The sequence below is a fragment of the Rattus norvegicus genome, chromosome 1 (assembly GCF_021556685.1).
Source record: "Rattus norvegicus strain SHRSP/BbbUtx chromosome 1, alternate assembly SHRSP_T2T, whole genome shotgun sequence".
Taxonomy (NCBI): domain Eukaryota; kingdom Metazoa; phylum Chordata; class Mammalia; order Rodentia; family Muridae; genus Rattus; species Rattus norvegicus.
This window is the reverse complement of record NC_141534.1, coordinates 150,440,482-150,467,571: the sequence shown is the minus strand read 5'-3', so window position 1 is coordinate 150,467,571 and position 27,090 is coordinate 150,440,482. Positions and strand designations below refer to the sequence as shown.

The following is a 27,090-nucleotide window of genomic DNA, read 5'->3' as shown; positions in this document are numbered from 1 at the left end:
CATCATTAGCACCCCTTCCTTTCTCAGAAGAAGATTTCACACAATAAACAATAATACCCTGAGTCCTCCACTCTCCAGCACTCCAGGGCATGTTTTATGTCACCCCTACCCCCTAAGCACTTTAGGATTATCCCTTCCTCATGGTTGGCTATGGAGGTGGTAAAGGAAAATCACAGCAAGTCCACCTATTGTCCTGGGCACTTCCAATCCAAACAGTCTGTTATCCTGTAGCATCCTGTAATGCCTTGCTGGATTCCCTTAGTGTAAGAAGGACCAGGCATTCTCAGCCGTGTACCCAGAGCCTCTTTGATTTATTAAGTAACCAGGATGTACTAAGTAAAACCCAGTGACAAAGCACTAGGAACATAATACCTCTGTCCTCTGGGAACGCAGGTCAGCTAGCACAGTGGGGGCCGGGGGAGATCAGCAGCTGCCTTGGGGCTCCTCTGACTTTCACTTTCCTGTTGCAGTTTGCACTGGGGTTTAAAGCAACCCACTTGGAGGGTGTGGAGCTGAAGTACATGGGGCAGCAGCTGGTGGGCCAGTACCCAATTCACTTTCACCTGGCTGGAGATTTGGATGAACAGGGAGGCTATGACCCACCTACGTACATCAGGGACCTCTCCATTCATCACACATTCTCCCGCTGCGTCACTGTCCATGGCTCCAATGGTCTGTTGGTAAGTGTCTGCTGGAAGGGTGTCTACACATAAGCCATGCAGGGGAAGGGAGACCCTGTACTGTGCTTTCTCACCGACTTCCAGTGTGAATTTGGACAAGTACTGAATTGGTCAGGTCTTCCTTTCTTTCCTGTGAGCCCTACAGAGCACAGTGTTACCTTCAGTTTGCTTGGATAGAAGAGGAGAGTGAAACAGTCCTGGCTATATTGACCTAGCATCTCATTTTCAGAGCAGGGAATCCAGGTCTTACCACAAAACGGCTGGCATTGGGGAAGCTGAGGGGCCATGTGGAACACCCACCAGGACAGCATGGGGAGTTGGTACCTCAGTGAGATAAAGCTTTCTGGAACTGGCATGGGGCCATCCCCAGGAGTTTGTCATCTCAGTGAGGTGGGAGAGTCAAAAGACTGTGGTGGGAAAGGGAAAACAGTGAATTAAGGCACCCACCCACCTCCCAGATCTGACCTGGGACAATTAGATATGTCCATGGTCCCCACAATAGAGTCAGACCCTTAGAACAGAACTCTGGCTAACTGCATCCAACCAGAATATCTGTGCAACACTGTTAGCAAGGACTTCCTCCTGCCCAGGAGTGCCAGCTGCCAAATTGGGAAGGAGCATCTCTCAGCTCCCTTGTCATCTGGCTACCACACGGTTGAGGTGCCAGTTACAACCTTAACCTAGCGGCCATTCAGGAACCTACCACCAATCAGTTCTGAGCTGTGTCTGCTGGCTAAGCTATAGAGATAGATCTGAAGGCAGAATCTTGTTGCAGTCTTTCCAAGGTGGAACCAAACTGCATGGTCTCTAGTTCTCTGAGCCAAGCAGGCAGCAGCAGGGCCATATCCTAGACAGAGCGGCAGTTTTACAGATTGGCTTTGAATGCTCTTGGAATGTACGGCTGTGCATCTTCCAGAATGCTGCTGTGGGAGCTGGCCCTTGACACTGCATGCTTTTCTTTGCTGCCTGAACTGACGGCTTTACTAGTGGGTGACTATGCTTGGGGGCGGGGGGAAGGTGTCAATTAACAGAACCATAAGAGGCCATATAGAGACAAACATGCTATTATGCTTTAGAGAGCAGGGGACACAGTGGTGTGTGTGTGTGTGTGTGTGTGTGTGTGTGTGTGTGTGTGTGTGTGTGTGTGTATGCGTGTGTGCACGATAAAAATCTTTTGCTAACATAATCCCTGGTCAGAAGTGGGCAGATCCCAGACAAGCAGAAAGAAGGGCCTCTAGTTGTATGGTGCTTTGAGGAGCCTCAGCATCTTGCTCCACCCTGCAAGTCCTGAAGTGCCCCAGGAGGCTATCTCTCCTATGTACTCCTATCCTTGGGAGCCAGTGTCCCTCATCCCCTGCTGCAGGCAGCCCTCTGTCCCCTCATTTATTTTATTTTTAAAAAGATTGTTGTATATGTAAGAGACTTCACATTGAATGTTATGTACGTATACCATGTGCCTGCCTGGTACCCACAGAAGTCAGATGAAGGCATTAGGTCCATGAAACTGGAGTTAGGGCTGGTTGTGTGCTATGATATGGATACTAGGGACTGAACCTGAGTCCTCTGCAAGATCAACAAGAGCTTTTAACCTCTGAGCCACCTCTGCAGCCAATTGACCTGATCGATTCTCTCTCTCTCTCTCTCTCTCTCTCTCTCTCTCTCTCTCTCTCTCTCTCTCTCTCTCTCTCTCTCTCTTCATATCTGCTTCCCTCTGAGTTTTGGGGACAGCTTTCAGCAATGTGACTCTGAAATGCCACTGAGTTTAGCAAACCATTGTCCCCTCAGCTCATGCATCTCTTTGTTCTTTCCCTGTGTCAGTGCTGTGGGACTTGGCAGAAACTCAAAAGTCACCAGCACAGAGTTGTAGGAACGGATGAAAATATCCTGGGCCTCAGTTTCCCCCAGTGAAAACCTGATAGAGTCAACTACAAAGGGTAGTCAGGAGAATGAAGCCAGAAAACACAAATGACATGCTCCCAGGGGACATGAAATAGTTGCAGCCCTGTGTGCCCTTGCGTCTCTATGTGGTCTGTGAAAACACCTCTGCTTCCGGTAGATAGTGGCATATGTCCCCAGCAAAAAGTTAGCTGCTCTTGGCAAACTCCGCATGCATGTGCTCCCTCCCAGACACTTTGAAAAGTCCCAGTGCTCACATAGGAAGGGTCTTCAGCAGAAACACACTGAGTTGATGGGGCCCAATGCCTGCGCTCCTCTGGTCACGGGGCCCCTTTCTCACACTGCTTTTGCAACTCACTAAGTCCCTGTTCTCAGTCCACAGAGTGAAGCTGTAGGAATGTCTCCTGTGAGAGTAGCATTGTTGAGGATGTCTTTCTAGCAATATAGCAGAGAGCACCCAGGTTCCCTGGCAGGTGTGAGAGAGGAAGCCTGACTTCAGAAGGAGGCTTCGCACTGACTATCTCCAGGACGCTAGCCAGTAGAGGTTGGGAGAACGCTCTCCCGAGGAGAAGTTCTGCATGCACTCTCTGCAGGGCCACAGAGCATCTTCATGTGTATTTAGAGCTCCTAAGCAGGACCTTGAACATTGTCTTTCTATTACTGGAAGGCAATCAATATATTCCTGGCCTGTAGCAGGAGGTACAAAGACCCGAGTGAGAACTGTACTCTCTTCTACCTCCTTTCTTTAAGCCTGGGAGACTGCGCAGAAGAAAGCACGCCCTTTCTGAGGGACTTGCTCACAACTCATCTTTATTATAAATGCCTGTGCCATGAAGCCAAGATGTGCCGAGCTGGTTGCAACCGCTGTGCCCTGCAGGGCTCCAGGTGCCAGTCAGTCCCTAAGCTTCCCATCCCTGGGGTTTCGCTTGGCATTCTGCTAAAGATGGATGGAGCCCATGATGGGGAAACCCAGCATCCTCTCTGCCAGCTGCGCAGCCCTGGGAATTATGGGAAAGGCTTTCATTTTCTCAGGCTCACCCCTTTCCAGTGTCTTTGAATGTGTGCTGCACTTTTCAAGATGTGTAGCTATTCTCTTCTCTCCTTCCCACTTGAGCCCAGATGTTAGACCCAGACACCATCTTTCCTCTCCCGCAAAGATAGCTTGGTCCAGGGCTGCACTGGGAGACTGAGGTAGAGATGAAGAGGAGGATAGAGAACACTGCAGAGCAGAGCAGAGCAGACATTGACAGTGTGGAAGAGAATGCAGGTCTCTCTGGTCTCACTGCCCCTTTCCAGGTCACATGCTTTTCCCTCCGGCAGCACCCTGACCTTGCAAGCTCCATCCTCCCCCATCCTTGCCCCCCACCCCTCCCTACCTTCCCCACACAGCCTTGGAAGCATTCCTTCCCTTTTTAGGTAGGGTTTGATTCTGTTTCCTCTCTCAACTTCTATTTGCATATTCAAAAACTCATTAAGATCTTCAAAACAAATGACCCTTGCCTGTGCTCCAAGGCCAGCTTCTCCTCAGGAATTTTATTTTTAAGTTTTTCTAATAATGTCAGAAGCTTGGACCGAATTTGCTGGGAGGCTTCTCGGTGATATATTATATCATTTGCACCCTAGGCTGCAGACATAGCATCCTCTTTCAAACCAGGAACCCCTGAAGGGTGCCAAAGTCCTTCATTTCTCCTTTGCACTTAAAAATTACTTCTAGTTGGTTTATGATGCCATGTAAATGCCTAGTAAACAGTTGGCATCCCATATTGTTTGAGGACTGATGACAAGGTAAAAGAATCTCTGTACATGGTCCACATTGGCAGTTTCTTTAAAAGAATATTTCCTGTCTGAGCTTGATCGAATCTATAGTGGAATCCTGCATATCCAGAGAGTCAACCAACCACTAATTTCTGCTTGTGTTTGATTAATTGAAGCACCATTCTTCTTAGAAAAGAAGGTTGTTGATGGGAGCTAGTTCAGACTGGGGTGATCATAGATCATGATGCACGCAGAAAACAGTCTTCAGACCTGGAGCTGCCTCTGCTAGCCTCCTCTAGCACTAACATCCCACCTGCAAGCCCCAACAATGCTCTGACTTGATGACGACTAAATAGAGAGTCGCACTAGTGGAAGCAATACCTGAGAGCTGTTTCTGGGTCTTTTATTACTAGGCAGAACCTAGGAATTTTCTCCTTTACAATCTCATGACCAGACCCAACTACAGTGAAAGACTTAAAACAGCTTCCGGGAATCATGAACCACAGATATCAGCAGGCAAGAAGCGATGCAGAAAAACCAAGGGGGAATATAGTTTTAGCTTTCTCAACGAGAATGGCAGAAGGGTTTGCACATTATTTCTGACTAGCATATAAGGACAGCCCCCATTGGGGGAGGGAGTGTTCATTTAGTTACTGTGTCTTTCTATATGAATCTATTATCTACCTGTCTGTCTAGCTATCCTATTTTCCTATCCATTTATTCATGCAACTACCATCTGTTTATTATTTACCTGTATATCTACCTAACAACCATATCTATTTTTCTATATATTCACTACCCCTATCTGTCTGTTTGTCTGTCTGCCTGCCTGCCTATCTATCTGTCTGTCTGTCTATCTATCTATCTATCTATCTATCCATCCATCCATTCACTTATTGTCCCTAATAGTCAATTCTGTAAAATATTCTAAGGAGAAACCATCTGAAAACATTTTTAGCATTTCCTCTATTACACAAGGGATGCTCAGTGTAGCAGACGAGTAAGTCCGTGACTGAGTAACAGCGTGAATTACACTGTGACTCCTGCTCCAGACTTTTATTTGCTCTTGCCCTGCTTTTCTCCTGACTCTGCCAGCCTCATTGCAATGACAAAGCAAAGACTGGTTTCTGTTTCTGATGTTGATAGAAATCAAGTCTGAGTTCTGTCCTTGCAAAGGGGCTTGAGATACTCAATTCAAGTGGCGTCCACTGAGATGAGGTTGATACTCATCAACGTGTGTAAGAACTGGACTTCCAACAGCAGCAGCTGTTTTCCTTCCTTCTGGTGAAGCACTTTCTGTCACAGAACCTCTCATAAATCTTAGAAGCCAGCTTCTCTCTGGGTGTCAGAAAAATGTCCCTAACTCATTCACTCACTTTCAGAGATCTGAAGTGGAGGTCAAATGGGTAGGGACATGTCAGAAGGATCAAGAGCAGAAGACAGCAGACTCTAAAGTATAAATTCCCTGGGATACCCCACATCCCTTCTCTGGACATAGTTTCCTCTTCTGCAAGGCCAGACATTGAATTGGATCTTAGAAGTCTCTGCCAGCAAGAGCAGCCGCATCCCCTCCCAGACTTGTCTTTCTGGGCTATTTATAACAAGTTTTCATTTCTCACTAGGAGAGAAGGGAACATCCCACTGGATGACCTTGGCATTGACTGAAATGCCCATTGAAGGAGTGAATGAGCCTCAAGGTCATGGCCTGTCAAAGATTAAAACCAAGATTAAAGGAAGGATGCTCAGTTTTAGAGGCAGATGGCTTGTCTGGTATAAGCAGGCAGTGTGGAGAGTGGAATAAGCCAACAGAGTGAACACACAGGCCTGAAAAATCAAATGTCCCCACCCTGGCTTTGCCCACTAAGCTTTTGTGACCTTCGACAATTGCTTAGCTTCTCCCAGCCTCAACTCACTCATTTCTAAAACAAAATTTGCAAGAGGACTTTGTAAGATTGCAGAGAAATTAAAGGTCTAAGAGGCCAACCCATGTTCAGCCATGCAGGGCTTGCTGTGGGTATGGTTCTAACAGCTAACAGACAGCCTGGCAGTTAGGGAGCAGGCACTTGCAATGTAAAAGCCTGGAAGGACCTGGGTTACTTGCCTTAGATCAATGTTTTTCCATCAGACACAGTCTTGTCAGCTCTCCTACATGGTGGACTACTGAGTAATGGAAGTCTGGAAACAGCCTGGAGGTAGTGTATGATATTGACACCTGGCAGGGACAGACCAGGGTTACTAAGTGTCTTGCAGTGAGCAAGACAGTCCCTTGTAGTGAGTGGCACCAGGGCTAAGGGCAATGGCCTTGGTATTTCAGTCAGTGCCAAGGGCATTTGGATGGCGTACAGATTTTCCACCTCCTGGTATACTGGCAGCTCCTTAAGAGGTGTGGGTTGATCTGAGGTCACAAGGAAGTAGGGAAGATCTTATTGGATGAAGTCACTGGCCAAGCAGGGATGGAAGAACAGGGTAAAGATATGCGAAGGGCTCCCAACCTCACCCACTGTACCTTGTAAGCTGAGAGCATCTCTAGGGTGTTTGAGCCAAAGCCAGAGCCTCTGCAGGAGAGATGTGATGTCAGAGTCTGATGTGAACAGGGAACTGGGGCTCAGGACACGGCTCTCTAAGGATGCTGAGGCTTTGGGGATGCTGGAGGTCAAGCCCATAACTTTGTGGTAGTGATGGAACCAGGTAGGCAGGCTGGTGTAAGATCTTCCTGGTGCTGATGCTGAGACCGCACTCTACTCTCATAGTGTCTCTTCAAAATGCTCTTTCTGATTTTCTATCCAGGAAGGTGACCCATGAGCTGGATTTACCAGCTTGCTCTGATTCTCAGCCTGGGGTGAGAAGCCATCATTGGTTAACAAACTGGCTTGGGTTGAAGGACTCATAAAACTAGACTAGTATTGCCATGTGGTGATGGTGGTGCACACCTTTAATCCTAGTATTTTGAGAGTCAATGGATCTTTATAAGTTCAAGGCCAACCTGGTCTACAGAAAGAATTCCAGAACTGACAGGGCTACATAGAGAAAGCTTGTTTAGAAAAACAAAACAAAATATATTAGTTCAGACCTTCATGAAAAGTCCCCCAGGCCTCCTATGGCTCTACCTCCTGGAGGAGCTGTCCTACCCCTCACGTTGGCTCCAAAGACCCTCCTTGGGAAGTCCTGGCAAGCTATGTCCTCAGCGGAATAGTCTCTAGAACCCAAGCCTGAGTCTCCCTTGAACCCACCTTTCCACTTCTGCTATTTCATCCCCAACCTTATCCACCAAAGCCTCATCCCCAGCACATTCAACCTCTTGTTGCCCACCCTGCCTGAGGGCAAGGTTGTCTCAACCCCCAGGCCACTCAGGCCTGGTCTAGCTCAGCACTATTTCCTGTTTGTTGAATGAATATGTAGACATATGCACACTTGGATGCTGAGTAAAACTCCTATCTTGACCCTGCAGATCAAGGATGTTGTGGGCTATAATTCTTTGGGCCACTGCTTCTTCACCGAAGATGGGCCAGAGGAACGCAACACTTTTGACCACTGCCTTGGCCTCCTTGTTAAGTCAGGGACCCTCCTCCCATCGGATCGGGATAGCAGGATGTGCAAAGTGATCACAGAGGACTCATACCCAGGATACATCCCCAAGCCCAGGCAGGACTGCAAGTAAGTGTACACATAGTACAGCAGGATATTCCCTACACTTGGGTCTGGAGGAGGGCAGGGAGAGGGGATGAGCATCCTACCTCAGGACCTTTAAAAGCTTACTTCTTACCTCTGCCTCCTTCTCAGAGTGAGGTACCAAAAGTAGCTCCTCCCGCCTCCCTCCTCCCTCCTCCCTCCTCCCTCCTCCCTCCTCCCTCCTCCCTCCTCCCTCTTCTCTCTTCTCTGAGCCTCACTAGAGCTGTTTGGTTTGGAGACCTGTGGCTCTATACCATATGGAATCTTGTAAACAGGAAACAGTTATCATATTAGCTCCCAATATGTGCCCATAGTACCTCAGTAATCTCTTTCTAACCAGAGAGAGACATGGTGTCACAAAGAGACACTGAAAAGCAGAGATAGGGAAAAAAAGGAAAGAAAGAAAGAGGCAGGAAAAACAGAAACAGACTGAGAGACACAGAACTACAAAGGCAGAGAAACAAAAGGAGAAATGAAGGGGAAATGCAGACACAGAGACAGAAAGACAGAGAAATGTGAAGAGGAGAGACAGAGTCACAGAGGAGAGACACAGACAGAGACAGAGAGACAGATACAGACACATCTCACCCTGCACAGACAACCTCCCTTAGACAGGTCTGCTTTCTTGAACTGAAGTTCATGCTTCTGCAGAGGTACAAGCTATGCCTCATTTATCCAGTCCTTAACAGTGCTCAGGTTTAAATGTTCTGTCTTTTGGTGAGAAAGTGAAGTCATAAACGGATACACCAATGATCTCTTAAGTCTCAGACAAGAGCCTCCACCAATATTGCTGTCTCACATGGGCTCTCCCACTGGGTAGCAGAGAGGGAGCTAGTAGTCCTTGCTATGACTGTCTTCAACTACCATCTTCTCCATGCAGTGCTGTGTCCACATTTTGGATGGCAAATCCCAACAACAATCTCATCAACTGTGCAGCTGCGGGGTCTGAGGTAAGCAGAAATAAGCAAGGTGGGGCTGGCAGAGGCTGCTCTGTAAATGCTATGTTTAGAGCTCAAGACCACTCCTCCATGTGACTGGAGATGGGGATTCCTGTGACTTGGTTTTAAATACCAATTCAGCCTGTCACTTCATAACCCTGGTGACCATAGCTAATAAGTCATTTATTTTGGCTTGTGGTATAAGGGAGTTCATAGTAGAAGAGAAGGTATGGTGGCAGGAGTCACTTGTGGCTATGACAGTGAGAGTTTGTATACACCTGGGTGGATCAAGAAACAGTAGGAGAGGCTGGAGAAATGGCTCCATGGTTTAAAGTATTTGTTTTTGCAGAGGGTCCAATTTTGATTTCTGGCTTCCACATGGTGGCTCAAAATCATCCATAACTCTAGTTTCGGGGGACCCTATGTTTTCTTCTGACCTCTGTGGGTACCAGGCACACATGTGGTATACAGACATACGTAAGAACCAAACACTCATACACATAAAACATTAAAATAAAAAAAAACATTTTAGAAAACAGAGAGGCTGGAGAGATGGCTCAGTGTTAAGAGCATTCACTGCTCTTCCAAAGGTCCTGAGTTCGAATTCCGGCAGCCACACGGTAGTTCACAACCATCTGTAATGGGATCTGATGCTCTCTTCTGGTGTCTGAGGGCATCTACAGTGTACTTATAATAAATAAATAAATAAATAAATAAATAAATAAATAAATAAATAAATCTTAAAAAAAACAGAGAAGGCAGGAAGTAGAGCCATGTTATAATCCTTAAGCCCCACCTCCAATGACCCACATCCACCATTTTTCTCTTCCTCTTCTAAAGGTTTCACAACCTCCAAAAGCAGAGCCGTAGACCAAGTGTTCAAACACATGACCCTGTTGGGGAACATTTCATGGCAGAGTACTAAGTAATTTTTGTACAGTAATTCATTAGAGAATGAGTCCTTTTGCCTTAGGATGGTACCCGGTACTTTGTCAGTGCTATGAGCTAACACCAAGTGATTCTAACATAAAGGGTACGCTCTGGGCTAGGGTGGAAGCTAAGACAGGAGACCTAGTATGTCTGAAGCCCCACGTAGCTGGGTGGTAGCAGATAGGCAACAAGCATCACGTTCTACTCCAATGAACTTGAACTTGGACCCAGTTCTCCCCTGCTGCTGGTTTTGCTTGAGGCCTTGACCCTGTCTCTTGTTCTTTCTGGGTCTTAGCTTTGAGATCTCTAAGGAAAGCTACTATCATTTGCTTTCGGAATTCTATCTATCAGTAGTCTAACCTCGACGTGACCCACTAACTCAGACAATGCAGAAAACAAGGTTGATGCGAAGAGTGAGAGCTTTCAAGGTGGACCCCACAAATTACAGTAGCCTCAAATTTTCCCTTTATCCAAGCATAGGACCACATGGACATGTTTGGTGGTGTACGGTGTTCAGTCAAGCACTGGACCACATGGATTTGTTTGGTGGTTATGGTGTCCAAATACTGAACCACTTGGATGTGTGTGATGATGACTTGTTCTGGTCACAGTACTGCATCCACTACCCCAGCCTGGGCCTCAATCAGGAACTCACTGCCACTAATTTCTGTGTCTTTTTCCTGTGCCCTGTCCCAACAGGAAACTGGGTTTTGGTTCATTTTTCACCATGTGCCGACAGGCCCCTCCGTGGGAATGTACTCCCCAGGTTATTCTGAGCACATCCCACTGGGGAAGTTCTACAACAACCGAGCACATTCTAACTACCGGGTAAGTCTTTCTGTGCTGTGTCACTACGGCCAGTCTGTTCATTCCCCTGCCCCAACCTGCTGATGATTAGAGCCTGGAAGAGCTGCACTCTTATTGTGGGTCCAGAGCAGCCTTCCAAAGCCTGCAGGTCACCCACGACAGATTCCTGTGGGGCAGTGCCTCATCCCAGCATCTATACAGCCAAAGGAGCAAGACGTGCCTTCACCCCAGCGTCCACTCCCAGAAGATGCTGGGTTGGATGTCAGACTTGATTTTGTGATCCTGATGTGGGCATCAGTGATATTCACTATGGAATGAGGCTTGGCCATGAACTACAAGAGGATTGGATGTGGTTCTGAGTGGCACTGGCATCCAAGACTTTCTCCTTTCTTTCTGGGGAGTAGGTGGCTCCTTCTGGGCAGTGTTAAGTCAGTAGGTGGCAAACAAGAAACTTCTTGACCACTTCATTTATCACCCCCCTTTCCTAATGCAATGCAAGCCCTGCTTCAAGCTAGGGTACAGAGCAAAAAGGAGAAGCACTGAGATGGCTGGGCCTCAATATGTCAAGAACCTTCCCATAGGAGCAATAATTAAGACTGGAGCCATTGGACACACCACGAGAGCTTGGAATAAGGCTGAGATAAGCATGACCCCCTGTGTGTCTAGGATATAGGGATGATGAAAAGACAAAGTGGTATCTGGTCTAATTCTTAATAGTACACCCAGGGGACTGCCAGAGAGGAACAGGTGATATCCAGAGTCAAGAAAAGCTATTTCAGAGAGCTAGTGAGATAGCTCAGTATTTAAAGTTCTTGCTGTGCACACACAAAAGCAAAAGTACATGCCTGTAACTCCGTTGATGGGAAAGCAGAGACAGGCAAATCCCAAAGCCTATGGCCAGCCAGATAGCCAGGGAACTCCAGGTTCAATGAAGGACTGTCTATCAAAATAATAACAACAATAGAAAGCAATAGAAGTCACTTGTTATCCACCTCTGGTCTCCTCATTCACCTACACAAACCAAACCTGTTTCAAAAATATTGAACCTGGGAGAAGGCCCAAAAAGTAGGAACATATGTTCAGAACAGATCCATGCTGAAACTTGGGAGGGAAGAGGACAAAAGCCAGGGATGAGGAGAGAGCCATGAGGAGGGGAGAGGAGGCACTTCCTTAGTCATGTCTCAGAGACTAAGCAGGGGGACAATTCCAGAGGCAGTGGCAGTAATCCGGAGGTGAGTTTGTGGCTGGATGTTGTGCTGCCCCATGCAGAGGCAGGCGCTTAGATCGTATCACTGTCAGAGAAGGACAGAAAACACATTGACCTCTTGTTGGGACCCACCATTCCCTGGACCCTCAAGATTTCCTGCTTGAAAGAGAAGGTCCACAGGACTGGGAAGGAAAAGGGGAGGAGGTGGGAAGTAATGCAGTCAAAAACAACATCTCTAATAGGAAGACAAGTCAGAGTCAAGGACATAGGTGTGTGTAGGACGATTTAGCACTTGTGAGGACAGAAGGGGCTCTAATATTCTGAGATGGGCAGGGAGAAATGGGAGAATGTACAGCTGGACCAGCTGGTCAGTCTGAGTGGAGAGTACAGGGTCCGCATCCTGGACGCTTCTATCCAGGAATACTGACACCATGCCCACCTCAGGCAGTCATGTAATCATTTCTCGGGCATTTTGTACAGTCACCACAGCTGTTCTGTGAAGCAGGTATCCTTAGCCAACTTTACAGATAATGACTGGCCAAAGAGGTGAGGGGACTTGCCAACGTCAGTGTGTGAGACCAGAGCCAAGAGTGTAGCTCATATCATCACTGTTGTGAAGTGAAAGCCAGCTGGAAAACAAATAGGAATTTGGACGCACAGCTGGTATGAACCTTCTAAGAGGCCAGGAGGATCTACAAGTGAAAGGGACTGGATGGTGGCCTCCAGGACTTCCACCTCTATTCCAACCCACCTTGTGTCTGCAAAGTGGGCAGCTTTGGCAGCAAAGAAGAAAACCAGGCTCAGAGCTGGAGACGTAGCTCAGTTGGTAAAAGTGTTTGCCAGGTGTACATGAAGCCCTGGGTTTGTGTACAGACTAGACATGGTCCCACACACCTGTAATCCCAACATGCTAAAGGCTGAAGCAAGAGAATTAGAAATTCAACGTCATCTTTGACTACAGGGTTACATGAGGCCCTGTCTCTTTAAAAAAAGAGCTAGCCTTTCTCAAGTCAAGTAGGAACTGAAACAGGCTGTAGGAAGTCACCGACTCTCACACGATGGGAAAGAGAGACAAGTTCAGTATTCCATTTGGACATCTGTGACACATTTCTGAGTGCACTGTGGTAGTCCTTGTTTGGGAGTCTGGGATAGGAACTCCGCAAAGTGGTGTGAGTTCTGTATATGGAATTGGCTATGTAGCCCCAGATTAGACACTCTGAAACCCTAGTTTAGGGAAGCTGGAGAGATAGCTCAGAGTTTAAGAGAACTGGCTGCTCTTGTAGAGGTCCTGTGTCCAATTCCCAGCAACCACGGTGTGGCTCAGAACTATCTATGATGTGATCTGATATCCTCTTCTGGTATGCAGGTACACATAGATAGAGCATTCATATATATAAAATAAATAAATACATCTTTTTTAAAAACCTAGTTTATTCATCTACACACACACACACACACACACACACACACACACACACACACACACACACAGGTCTGCTTCTCCCAATATGGTCAGAGAAATGCAGAATGACACTGACTTTCTCCATATCTCACTATAGACTGTAGTCTATGAACATAGTCTAAGACCTATGTGTGTTTATGGGCATATTCAAAAGCATGTCCCTAGGCTGGGGTAAGAAGATGGCTGTGAGCACTGCTAGTAGCTAATGTGCCCTTTGTCCCCAGGCCGGCATGATCATAGACAATGGAGTCAAGACCACTGAGGCCTCAGCCAAGGACAAGCGGCCCTTCCTCTCCATCATCTCTGCCAGGTAATAACCCCTGGGAAAACTTGTCCCTTGGGACCTCTTGGCTTGATGCCTTCTCTCCTGCTTCAGCCATACATTTCTTCTCCGTAGCTGGCACTGAGGCAGTTGCTGAGATGCAGCCCTGTGCTAGAAGTCTAAACTAACTGAATTAGAGTTCAGGCTCCAGTAGCTAAAGGGAAACTGAAATTCCTAGCATTTTCCAGATCCCTCCACAGAGCCAGGGCCATAAAGCAGGAATGGCCAGAGCTGTGACATGATGGGCAGGGATACAGAGGTGATCAGAAAGGAAGTGTGTACTGCCACTTTGATGGTAAGGAATCTGATAGCCAGGCTGACAAGTCAAAGTCAGAGCTTAGCTGAAGACCAAAGGCTGCTTTTAAAAGGTTGTTGTCAAGGCTGGATGGGGTGGTACATGCCTTTAACTCCTTTCGTTCTGCACCCGAGAGGCAGAAGCAAGCAGATCTCTGCAAGTTCAAGGTCAGCATGGTCTGCACAGTCTGTTATAGGCTACCCAAGGCTACATAATAAGAACCTATCTACATAATAAGAACAAACAAAAAAAGTGTTGTCAAAACTTCAAGGCCATTAGCAACAGTGGGACCCCTTGTCTGTCTCCTGCATGGAACAAGGCCCTGGAAAATGTAACTCCTTGCCTCTAGGAGAAACTCAGAGCTGTTCATGACATAACCAATGAATATCTGTTGAGTCAGAGATATCTGGGACCTGTAAGTGGAAAGCAGTTTACAGAGCTCAGAAAGAATACTCCCTGTATCCTCCCACGCTCCAGGTACAGCCCCCACCAGGATGCAGACCCACTGAAACCCCGAGAACCAGCCATTATCCGACACTTCACCGCCTACAAGAACCAGGATCATGGAGCCTGGCTGCGGGGTGGGGATGTGTGGCTGGACAGCTGTCGGTAAGTCTGGAAAGGGAGGTGACGCTTCTACAAAAGAGGCTTGATGTTCCTGTCCTAGACTGAAGAAGGAGCAAGGTAGAGAGGATTCTAAACATATTGACATTCAGCTTTCTGCTCCCCCTGCAAGACAAGGGTATGGGATGGCAGCAGACAGTGACCAGAAGAAGAAACCACATAGCACCATGCTAGATTGGCCAGCAGTGCTGGGCACGACGGGTTACTCTCTTTCGTGGTTACATGGGCGATCAGTGCAGGAAATGAAAAGGGAGTCATGGTCCTGGCTACTCACTGTGTGCCTAAACTTTGGCCTTATTTCTTTCTCACTGTATTTCTCAAGGATGCAAATTTTAAAAAAGAATGTAAAATCCTAACTCTATTGATGATTAATTGAGGCTCAGTTAGTGAGCATCTTAAGCTGCATAGCTATAGCTAATAAGTGGAGAGAGAGAGAGAGAGAGAGAGAGAGAGAGAGAGAGAGAGAGTGTGTTGATGCTTAAGGCTGTTAGACTCTATGCCCAACAAAAAGATCCAAAAACATTGATTTATCGTGTAAAGTCCTCAGAAGTCTGATGCCAAACATGTTTCTCCTTATGCAAGAAAATGATGAATCACCCTGCCAATAGGGGCTTATCCTCCACCAGACAGTTTATGGAAGCCCCGAGTCTGGCTGGCATCAGGGCTGTGGTCCAACAAATAGAAAGAGTTGACATGGTCTGGAGATGACAGAATGATCTCTTCCAGGACTTTAGGTATTAATCCAGTGTGGCTGTGGGGAAGTTAGGGAGGTTCTAGTATCCCTGGATGCAGGCAAGGGTGGAAGAGGTTACTCCTAGAAGTGGTAAACTAGACAGCCAACTGGAATACCACACTCTAGTTATGGTGGGAAAGAATCAGAGATAAGGAAAGTGTGGATAAGCCCTAGACTTCAGCATAGCGAGCAAGTGTGGGTGGGGAGCTGTGTTTTAAGATGTGTTGAGTTGAAAATTCTCACAAAGTATGCAGTAGAAAATGTCCCAAATCTTCCAAAGACAAGATAGGACGAATGTTTGATTTTAGAGTTACCCAGATGGGTGGAAAGGGGAGTTATGAGTGTCTGCAATGTCCCTAGGGTGACAATGGAGTATGAAGGGACCACAGCAAAATGCCAGGTGATACCAGAGATGAGGAAAGCTGGGACAAGGATTAAAAGAGAGCAGGAGAGCTTGGTACTCTAGATGAGATTTGATCGATTGGTTTGGCTAGATAGATCTTTGAAGAGGGAACACAGGATGCTGAAAGAGAGCTCAAGTGAAGTGCGCTGGGAACAGGAGAGCTTGTGGAAACCAGGATTAGCCTAGTGTGACTGAAATAGAAGGGAACAGGGATGACTTGGGGCTTCTGTGCCAGAGCAAGACCTGGGCTTGGGCTCAGAGGAGATGTGAAGCCACTAGAGACTTAAGCAGTGCAGGAGGTGCATGAAAATGGCGCCTGGAGGAGATGAGCCTCTTGGGGTGTACTGGACAGGAAGGAAGAGGAGGGACAAAGGAAATGAAGGCACCACAGACCTAAGGTCCTGCTCCTTCACGAGGCTATTTGAGTTACTTACTATGGCTAAGAATAGTCCCTATATAACCTACCTTTAGTAGTGCTGGCCTTGGGGTGAGAAAACACAGCCACCCCATCACCCACCTCCTGCCATTTCTTCTGATCGACCCCACAGGCCCTCTGCTAGAGAGGCCTGTGAGACCCTGTCCTCCTGTAGCTAAAGCTCTGTGTCCTCACGTGCTGAGTCATTGTGGACCCATGCCAATATCTTCTAGCTCTTTACCCACCACTCCAAGGAATACCAAATCTGTGAGTAGGAACAAGAATACCCATTTGCTGTGTAAAGTGGAAAATTATGATTCCCTCGCAAAACTCCAACCTCAATGTCCAAGTAGACTAGTGACAAAGGAGAGTCCTTCCTTCTGCAACCTCATTGACTATGGAGTAAGAACATGGGCTGACTATCTGCTCTTGTCCCTAGGTTTGCTGATAATGGCATCGGTCTGACCCTGGCCAGGTAAGAGTGACTGCTGTTGTGACTGGTCTTTTGTGGGAGTTTATATTTGGACATCTCATTTTGAACATCTCTCTGCAGTGGTGGAACCTTCCCATATGATGATGGCTCGAAGCAGGAGATAAAGAACAGCTTGTTTGTTGGTGAAAGTGGCAATGTGGGCACAGAAATGATGGACAACAGGATCTGGGGCCCAGGTGGCTTGGACCACAGTGGAAGGACCCTCCCTATTGGCCAGTAGGTTTGCAATGGAGGGAAATGCCCTTTGTGTGTGTGGGGGGGGGGAGGGTGTTGAGTCATAGCCATGGAAAGAAAGAAGTTAATGGGTGACTATTTGTTGACTCTGAATTGTTCTGCTCTCTATCAACCTACAATGTATAATAGTTGAGGCACAATGAGGATGAAATCTGGAATGAGGAGAGAAATGTCAAAAACATACTGTAGACTAGATTCCAAAGAGCATACAACCATCAGCTGTCCAGGGGAACATGGTGTCTAGAAGGAGGGATTCTAAATCCCCTTAGCAACTCACTTGAAATCTTTCACTTCTGATTATGCCAAAGAGGCAGTTAGGATGAGCAGAGATAATCAAACCTCCAGCCTTGTCTTGCACAGATTAGACTTATACCAAGAGACAGAGCATCCCTAGGTGGTCACATCTCAAGGCCGCCATGCATGCAAGAGGCTATGTTTGTTCCACTGAGGCCCTAGAATTAGTTTAGTCTTCTTTTTATGAAAATAACAGTTTTTGCTGCTATAATCAGGACAGAAACATATAGACTGAAACCTTCAACCTGGGTGCAATGGGTCTTCCAAATTATGCCCTAGAGGCAAACACAGGCATTCACCTGGTCCTCTTGACCAATCTACCAAGAAGCCCTTGCTTCCATTTTTTTTCCCTTGCTTCCATTTTAAGAGATATGGAAGACCCTTTTATTTATAGGTGACTCAAGTCTGAATTTCTAGAATTTTTTTTACCAACCTCCAGGGACAAGATATTCCAGTGACTTCCAGAGGTATCTATAGTAGCCTGACAGACTCAGACAGGTTTCTCGCAGTGCCTTTGAGAGAAGAGACCTAGGAAGGACTGTGCAATTTTAATTGAGGTAGATAGGATCTTAAGCATATGGTTTATGTAGAACTAGCAAAAATGTGCTGCCTGAACACCTTAACTGAAAAAATGCATGAATGCACCCCATGAGAACCAGGACCCAAGGCGATGGCATCTTGCTTGCTAATATAAAAATATGGAAACACAAAGGGGTTTGGGGCTGAGTAGAAACTTCTTGGGAGCCATATGCAATATCTGGGAGCCTGAATAGAAGACTGGGGACAGCTTGGGACAAAACCCTCAGGTGCTTCCTTTTCTATCTTTATTCCCTTGTTTCCCTATGTTCCCTATGGAAGAGAAGGGAAGGGACCAAGCCAGAAGCAGAGACATGGGTATAAACAAACATTCACCCAATGGGCCTTCCTTTCACATACCCTGCTCAAGAGTTTCAAGTAAATGGGAGAGGTAGCTCTAAGCCCCTCCTCCCTGCTCTATGTCACTGATTCTTCCCTGGTCCCTCCATGTCTCCCAGCTTCCACCTCTTCCCACTTCCTTACTGCTGCTTGCCAGCATCAGACCTTCTCAGAGGCCCTGTGTGTCAGTCTGAGGTCTTGCTTTTCCAGCAGAAGCTGCCTTTGCCTCTGGCAATGCTTAAAAAGTTGCACTGTAATTCTTTTCTATCACTGCCTATTCTCTGTATTTCTGTTCCTATTTCCCAAACCCAGCACATTGCCAGTGGGTAGGCTTACAGAGGAAACACATCTGGCTCTTAATCTGATTAAATTGTCATAGCAACTAAAAGTAGGGCGATAGTGACTAACAGTGCTCCCCTCCCAAGGGACAGAATATTGGCAGTCTCTAGAAGTATTTACAGTATTTTCCCAGTGACTGGACACATTGATGGGAAGAGTAGAGAAACTGCTTAAACAGAGGTCTCTAAGCCAACTGCTTGATAGACGGCTATTTATCTACCAACTTACCATTCATTCAGCCGACTAATTGACTATCATACCATTGATCTGCTCATCCAGCTGCCCACTATCTATTCATCCACCATCCATCTACCTACAAATTCTCCATCTATTCATCCATTCATTCACCTGCCTATCAGCCAGCATCCATCTACCCATCCATCCAACCTAATCCACCCACCCATTTATCCACCATCTATTCGTCTACCAAACTTTATCCAGTCAATGCATCCCTACCATCCATCTATACAGACATTTACCCATTAATAATTCTTCCATTGACACTGTGTCCATACATGTCTTCTCAGTGAATTAATTGACTTAATGATTTTCAGTGGAAGGAGTTTCTGGAGGTGGGGATGAGAAGCGGCTTTACTCAGAAAATTTTCTTATCATTCACCTCCAAAGAAGCAAACAACATGGCACTCAGATGACACCTGATTCCCTTAACTCCACAGGAATTTTCCAATTAGAGGAATTCAGTTCTACGATGGCCCCATCAACATCCAGAACTGCACCTTCCGAAAGTTTGCAGCCCTCGAGGGCAGACACACTAGTGCCTTGGCCTTCCGCCTAAACAATGCCTGGCAAAGCTGTCCTCACAACAATGTGACCAACATTGCCTTTGAGGATGTCCCGGTGAGTATGGTGCCAGGACAGGCTCCTGGCACAGCCAGGCTTTGAGTGATGACTCACTTGTCCCCCACGGCTTGGAGATTGAGCTGTTGCCACCACCACAAGGGTGGAATAGCTTCCTCCAAGTAGACTGGACCATGTCCCAGTTTACTCTCTGCCCAAACTGGAAAAGTACAAGCTCAGGTCACAGCAAGAGGTCAAGTCTGGGTGATGCCCACTGGCCTTTCATCTGTACCTCAGTAAGAGCCTGGAGATGAACTCAGGTTTCTGAAGCTCTTCCTCCAGACCCTTGACACACTGGATGATGTGACCAGGCTACTTGAGTTGAAACAGATTGTCTCAAAACTCTAGCAGTGCCCAAGGGGAGTCTTCTAAAGACATTGTTTAATGTAGATGTAAACAGGGCCTTCCTGGATGTAGATGGAGAAGGTGGAGGGAGCTAAGGGTCAGGAGAGCAGTCCAAGGCTGCCTGTGAGAACTGCTACTCCTCACTATCTACAGCAAACAACATATATAGCCTATATAGAGAAACAGTATCTATACCTTGTGGTCTCCCAAACCATTCCCTCCTCTCACTTCTCTCTTCCTTGCCCTCCCCCTCCTCAGTTACTCCTCCTCCTTCCGGTCACTGCCTTTGCCTGTCTGCTCAGTCACAGATAGGGCGGCTGAGAGGATACAAAACTTAAGTTACATAATTTCTTCTCTCAGACCCCTGAGGGCCTGTAGGAGGTCAGTGACAGAGATATCCAATGGCTTTCACTATAAGACTGTCCTCCTTAACCCCCCACACAAAAAAGCTCATCTACACACTCACACACAGGTACCCCCTACACACTGTACACACTTTCTCATACAGACACCTCCCCACCCCCAACCCTCCCAGCTCATTCTTCAGAGGCTTCAAGTTCAATCAATCCTAAGCCCCTCCTCTACCAGACCAGCCTCTAAAGCAAACTACAACAGCCAAAACAGTGAGCAGAGCCAAAATTGTACACTAGTTTTTGGAGTTAAGGCACAGTGACACTCTGACTGTTTTTCGGGTCCCATGAGATGGTCAGCCATGCGGTTTCCTCTAGAGCCCAAGGGCAGCCTCTGTCTGACGGCTTTGTAATGTCAGCGGAAATTGGAAACTTTGCCCTGGCCTGATGACGGCTGCAGTTTCCGTTCACCTTCTGGCTCAGCCTTATTTTCCTGGGCTCTGTTCAGATTACTTCCAGAGTGTTCTTCGGAGAGCCCGGGCCCTGGTTCAACCAGCTGGACATGGATGGGGACAAGACATCTGTGTTCCATGATCTGGACGGCTCTGTGTCGGAGTACCCTGGCTCCTATCTCACTAAGGACGACAATTGGCTGGTTCGACACCCAGACTGCATCAACGTCCCAGACTGGAGAGGGGCCATCTGCAGCGGGCGCTATGCACAGGTGGGGATGCCACCCTAAGCCACTTGCTAGCTCACTCACCCAGTCACGTGACAAGGACTTGGAACGCCTGTTGTGTCCAGTTAGTTCTCTGTTGGGCTAAGAACGATGCAAACTGTTCCTTCCTTCCTTTTTCTGCCCCTTACTCCCATACCACAGGATTTTCACAGTCAACACTATACTGGGGTCCTTCACGTCCGGTCCCAGGACTTACTAACTGTTGATCTCCAGTTTACAAAATTGGAGCCTCAAGATCAAATTAGCTAAAAACCAGACTTCTATGATGATATTTTAGGAACTGTTTCAGTTGATACAAATAAAACCCTTCCTCCTGTCCTTTTTTAGGAATAGAAATATAATGCAAGCCATAGCTTTCCTAGTGGTTATGTTAAAAGGTTAAAAGGAGAGAAATTAATTCAATAATATTTTACACATATTCAAAATATTATCCTTTCAACATGTAATTAATATGGAAATTATTCATCAGTTTTTTTCTGTTCAGACTTTAAGCTTCCATATATATTTTATATTTCTAGTCCACTTCTTTTTTTAAGTATTTATTTTATATGTATGAGTGTTTTGCCTGCATGTCTATATATGCTCTCCATGCATGTAGATGCCCACAGAGATCAGAAGAAGTTCTGCGTTCCCCTGGAACTGGCATTAGGGATGGTTGCGAACCACTATGTAAGTGCTGAGATCTGAGCTCAGGTCCTCTGCAAGAGGAGCAAGCGCTCTTAACTGCTGCGCCATCTCTGTGGCCCACTAGCCCATTCCTGTAGAAATGTTAGTGCTCCTCAAAGTAACACAGAGACCTACCAAAATAATCAAATTATGTTTTAATAGGAAGACATTTTTTCACTGCTTCTGTTTTGAAATTTATTGAGCAATTGCTTTTGTGATTTGCATCTGCATTTTGTGATTTAAATGAATTAAAACAGCATTTTAGAACTGGTTCCTGGGCCACACTCTCTTCATGTCCAGGACTCAGTGTGCACATGTGACCCATGACTAACACATGAAACAGTGCTATACAATGTCTGGAGTGTAACAACCTGCAATTATTGCCATGACCCTGTGGCAGTTACTGCCTTTACTTGGATGAATGGGCAGTGATGAGGGAGTGAGTGAATAGATAGAAAGAGGCCAGAGAAAACTGCCCAATTAGGAAGAAGCACAATGAGCGAGGTGGGACGGAGAAGAAGGAAGTTTGTGAGTGAAGGTGTCTTTGTGACCATGGTGAGCATCCTTATCATCATAGCGGACCTCAGAAAGTGGAGTGTTAAGAGAATAGCTAAATGGAGATTTGGTGAAGGACTAGAGGTGGTGCCATGCTAAGAGGACAGGGGCAAGGTAGGCACAGACTGTAGATGGGGGAAGGGTTGGCTTTAGCAAAAGGAGGGGCCCAGGGACAGGAAGTTGAGGCAGTTTCTTTCTAAACTAGAAGGTGAGGTCATGAGCTGAGAATCCAGGAGTGGGCCTGAGAAGGACGAACGGCCTGCAGAGAGCGATAAACGGCTGAAGGAGCTGCTGCAGGACGTGGGAAATGTTGACGAGAGGCATGCAGACAGACTGCCTATCTGTGTGGAAAACCCTGTGGAGATTGAGACTCTCTCCTAGGCTAGGGGATTTTCTCCACCTCAGCTGAGAGCTCTAGAAGCACTGGTGAAGGACAATGATCCAGGGCCAGGCTTCTGCCATATGTGTGGACGGGGCAAGGGCCAAGACGGCAGTGGAAATGATGGTCTACAGAAGAGGAGGAGAGGAGAGATCGTGGGTGGGAATCATGCCTAGATAACTGAAGGGTGACAAACCATCAGGGAGCACCCACACCTCTAGCATTATCCACCTGGCCCAGGGGCTGAGGTAGAGAGCGAATGGGACAACATTCACAGATAAACTCTCAGAGTGAAGGCCTAGCTGTATCTGAAGTAGAGTTTGAATACACTCCTCCTAGGGGCCTGGTACTACAGGCCCTGACATCTCAACTGCTGGAGAGGAGGAGGCAGGAGGGCTGCAGGCTCATGGGCTGCCAGAGCTACAGAGTGGATTTTAAGACCAGCTTGGGCAAGCAACTTAATGAGACCATCCTTGACTCAAAGAGTAAAAGGAGGCTGGGGGATACAGCTCAGTGCTGGGGTGCTCACCCAGCATATGCACTAGTTAATGCCCTGTATTTATTGCCCAGTATGGAAAAGGGGGAAAAAAGGAAGAGAGGGAGGGGTGATGAGGGAAGAAATAAAGGAGGAAAAAAAAGGAAAGAAGGAAGGAAGGGAGAAAGGAAAGGAAAGGAAAGGAAGGAAAGACAGAGTCTTTTCTCCCTTGTTCTTCTCCTTCCACACATGCTTCCATTTTCCACAGTTCACCATGTGCCTAGCAGTCAACTCCGAGCAGTTGCAGTGGTCACTCCTTCCGCAGAGATCGTTTTCTGGAAATCACAGAACATGTCAGCTAAGCTGCACAGTGCTACTTGGGCTGTGTCTGCCAGCCCCTTATTTGGTCTTCCTTTCATTCAGGCTCTGCCAAGAAACGTTCCCTCTGAAAGTGCCCTCTCTGAGATCAGATGCTTGCCAGACCCTCTAGAACAATCCCTTCTAACAGCCTCCTTGTTCGTTTCCTTTTTTTGTGTTTTTAAAGATGTACATCCAGGCCTACAAAAGCAGCAATCTGCGCATGAAGATCATCAAGAACGACTTCCCCAGCCATCCCCTCTACCTGGAGGGGGCCCTCACCAGGAGCACCCACTACCAGCAGTATCAGCCTGTCATCACCCTGCAGAAGGGCTATACCATCCACTGGGACCAGACGGCCCCTGCTGAGCTTGCCATCTGGCTCATCAACTTCAACAAGTGTGTGAGAGCAGACAGGAAAGCACTACCCAGGACAGTGGTGCTGGCTAAAGCTCAGGCAGGGATAGTGAGAACGCCTCATTGAAAAATCCTGGGTTTACTGTTCTTGATAATGTAGTCTAGATAATTGCTCAGGCTGATCCCTTTAACCCCTGTAAGAGGTACCCAGATAGGTTCTCATTACCCAGAGTTAAGAATCCAAGGGCACAGGCAGAAGCTGCATACAGGACCCACCTTTGTACAGAACAGCTAACCTCCTGGAGGCCTGGGGTGATTATCACTTGCCAAGTGAACAAAGACTGTGTAGTGAGCTAATGATATGATCACCCAGCTCCTGGTATTACCACGTGCTCAGTAAATGGAAAAGGCATTGCTGATGTTATTTATAGAGAAGGGAGCAAAGCTTTATGAGGGTATCTTACCTTTTTGTTACTGTGGTGAGATATCCTAACAGAAGCGACTTAAGGAAGGAAGGATTTATTTTGGGTCAGAGTTTAAGGTAAAGTCTGTCATGGTGAGGACATCACGTGGTCAGGAGCTTGAGTCAGCTGGTCACATTCTATTCCCAGTCAGGAAGCAGAGGGAGTTGACTGCTTCGTTTTATTTGGTCCAGGACCCTAGCTAATAGAATGATATCATCCACATTTAAGCTAATCAAGAAAATTCCTCACAGGCATGCCGAGAGACTAACTGAGTCTAGATAATTGCTCAAAGCCGAGACCAGGGGATTGTACCCTTTCCTAGGTGGTCTAAGGATCTGTCAAGTCCACCAATATAAACCACAGCAGAGAGAAGAAGTTGGGTTAAGCACATCAGGTCAACTGTGTGTTTTCACATTCAAACATTTCCTACATGCACTGTGTTCTCATTGCTGTACTCCTGAGACAGACCATTGCAGAAAATAGGGGGAAGGGCCCTCCAATCATCCTCTTTTAGAGCTAACCCTAGCCCTCAGTTGCTTATGCTCTTTAATCATAGCCCATTCAAAAGAATACCATTTTCCCAGCCAAAACCCACACAGAACACCTCTAGCTCATCCCTTGACTGCTCACAGGTCACCCATCCCAATGGCTCTGCTCAGTCACTGATAACCACTATCCATCCTTTTCTCCCTGAACACTTTGTATCTTAGTGATTATTCTTTCAAAACTTCTCACTAAGAATTCTTTGGCCCTATTCCTGTGGTGTGCTCAAAGGTCCTTGCCCAGTACTAACCCCACTTTCCTTTTTAGGGGTGACTGGATCCGAGTGGGGCTCTGCTACCCAAGAGGCACCACCTTTTCCATCCTTTCAGATGTTCACAATCGCCTGCTAAAGCAAACGTCCAAGACTGGGACCTTCGTGAGGACTCTGCAGATGGACAAAGTTGAGCAGAGCTATCCTGGCAGGAGCCACTACTACTGGGATGAGGATTCTGGGTAAGGAGGCTACTATGGTCTGTAGAAATGAGGCTCCTTCATTACGTATCTTGAGTCTCCCCGTAACCCTAAGAACTACAGTGTAGTTTATGCTAATGAATACAGAATGCTTCCTTAAGCACTTTGATGCTAACATGAACCATGCTCTCAACCACTTAAAGACATCAAGACTTTGGGAGGGAAATAATGTCTCTATTAAGTCTGCAAGTGAATCATAGGGAAATTTTCAGAAAAAAGTAAAGGCAATAAACAAAAACAAATAAACAAACATGTTATGTTATCCATCCCCCAACCCAAACGGAACAAACAATATTCTAATTTAACGATAGGAAAAGAAGACCCTGAGAGAGAAGGAGTGAATTGCTCTGGGGTCATAGCACAAACCTACCCCAGCTGGATCTGAACCTAGAACTATCTATACCCCAAGCCCTTCCACTTCTGCTAACTGGGTCCTGGTCAATGGAAACACAGTGGAAGCAAAGTGTCTGCATAAAGACATTAGGAAACTAGTGATCATTTCCCCTAAAAATAAATCTGTGGCCGAGATGGTTCAGTCAGTCAAGCACTTGCTATGCAAACATGAGGACCTGAGTTCAGTCCCCTAGAACTTACTGAAAAAAAAATAGGTGCAGTGACATGACATTGTAATCCCAGAACTAGAGGTGGAGTGGAATGGAAACATGTAGATTTCTGCACTCACAGCCAACCTAGTTTAATTTGAAAAGTCCAGGTAAAAATGAAAGTTCCTTTCTTAAAATTTAGTATGGCCAGCTCCTGAGATTGACACCAAGAGATGACATGTGGTTTTCACAATCATACATATACATATGTATCTGTACACACACACACACACACACACACACACACACACACACACAAAACCCAGATTAATTGCTGAGGAAGTCCAGTATGCCCTAATGCCCTAGAAGGATAGAGATGGCCACAAAAGTCTTCTAAGGAGTAAGGTAAAAGATTATTTAATGGGCATTTTGCTTTTTTTTTATGAGTAAAAAACAAAGTAGATGCTCTCTTTTAAAAGAGTAATCAACTTGCCATAATTAGGGGTAAAATGAATATGGGCTGGCTGAGAGGAGGGAATTCCAAGGTGGTGAATGAGCCCAGCTTGGCTCTAGCTATATTCTGTGCAACTGGGTTTATCAGTTGCTACCCAAGGGAGTATCAGCAAAATATGGCATAATGGAGTATGGCCCTAGATTCTTCCCTGTCCCAGGGCCTCAGCGTTCAGTTCAGCTCACTGGGATATCATAGGTTGTAGGTCAAGGTCAGAGCTGTGGTTTGTGCAGAAGTATAGGATGGATGATCTCTCAGACTCCCCTTGCTCTGACCTGGCATCAAGGAAATCTTAACACTGTTAAGACCAGTATAGGAGCTAAGGGACCATGCCAACTTCTGCCTCTGGGTCCTTAGCATTGATTCTTATAAGGAAGGGAGCCCCAGTGTGATGTACCCATGGGCAACACTCAAAGGAGATGTCACCTCTGAACCTTTCCCACCATGCAGAGCATATGGATGGCACTGGCTCTGTTCTTATCCTTGAGCTGGGGACTCCTATATCTGACAGTTTCCATTTTAGTCAGGGATCACTTAATGCCAAGAAAAGGGGTATTTTGTGTTTGTGTGCTTGGTTTTTGGGTTTTTGAAATAGGATCTTACTATATAGCACTGGCTGACCTAAAACTTACTATCTAGACCAGGCTGTCTCCAAACACTCAGAGATCCATCAGCCTTTGCCTTCCTCCAGGTACTGAGATTAAAGGTGTGCGCTATCACACCCAGCAGAACAAAGGGTCTTGCTTTGGAGTGCCTTGAAGCAGCTCATGTCTACCTCATGTGATGTTTATTCCCTCACATCCTCACACACACATGAGTTCATGTGTACACTAAACTTCTGGTATCAGGCTCCTCCCTTGAGCTGCCTTCTTCTCTTAATTCCTTGGGACAGCCATGATACAAAAGATCATAGTAGCCATTTCTCACTTGGCTTTACAACTCAAGTGCCAACCAGTAAATAAGACGTGCCATTTCCTTCATTCCAGCTCACAAGAGAGTGCATCCTCTTGCCCTCCTATAACCAATAAATAACCTATTTAAAATCCAGTGTGAGCCCCTACAGTGGT

The 27,090-nt window shown here is 46.6% G+C and overlaps 1 protein-coding gene across 2 annotated transcripts in view; it reads left to right on the top strand.

The window, feature by feature from the left end:
• The window catches only part of Cemip (cell migration inducing hyaluronidase 1), a 153,802-nt gene that overhangs the window by 115,179 nt on the left and 11,533 nt on the right, over positions 1 to 27,090 (top strand). For both annotated transcript variants that reach the window (NM_001427855.1, XM_087558245.1), the window contains 12 exon segments: positions 471 to 680; positions 7,780 to 7,985; positions 8,881 to 8,950; positions 10,568 to 10,696; positions 13,569 to 13,654; positions 14,439 to 14,570; positions 16,576 to 16,611; positions 16,690 to 16,845; positions 19,089 to 19,269; positions 20,473 to 20,688; positions 23,323 to 23,534; positions 24,767 to 24,952. In NM_001427855.1, coding sequence (NP_001414784.1) covers positions 471 to 680; positions 7,780 to 7,985; positions 8,881 to 8,950; positions 10,568 to 10,696; positions 13,569 to 13,654; positions 14,439 to 14,570; positions 16,576 to 16,611; positions 16,690 to 16,845; positions 19,089 to 19,269; positions 20,473 to 20,688; positions 23,323 to 23,534; positions 24,767 to 24,952 — 1,820 coding nt within the window.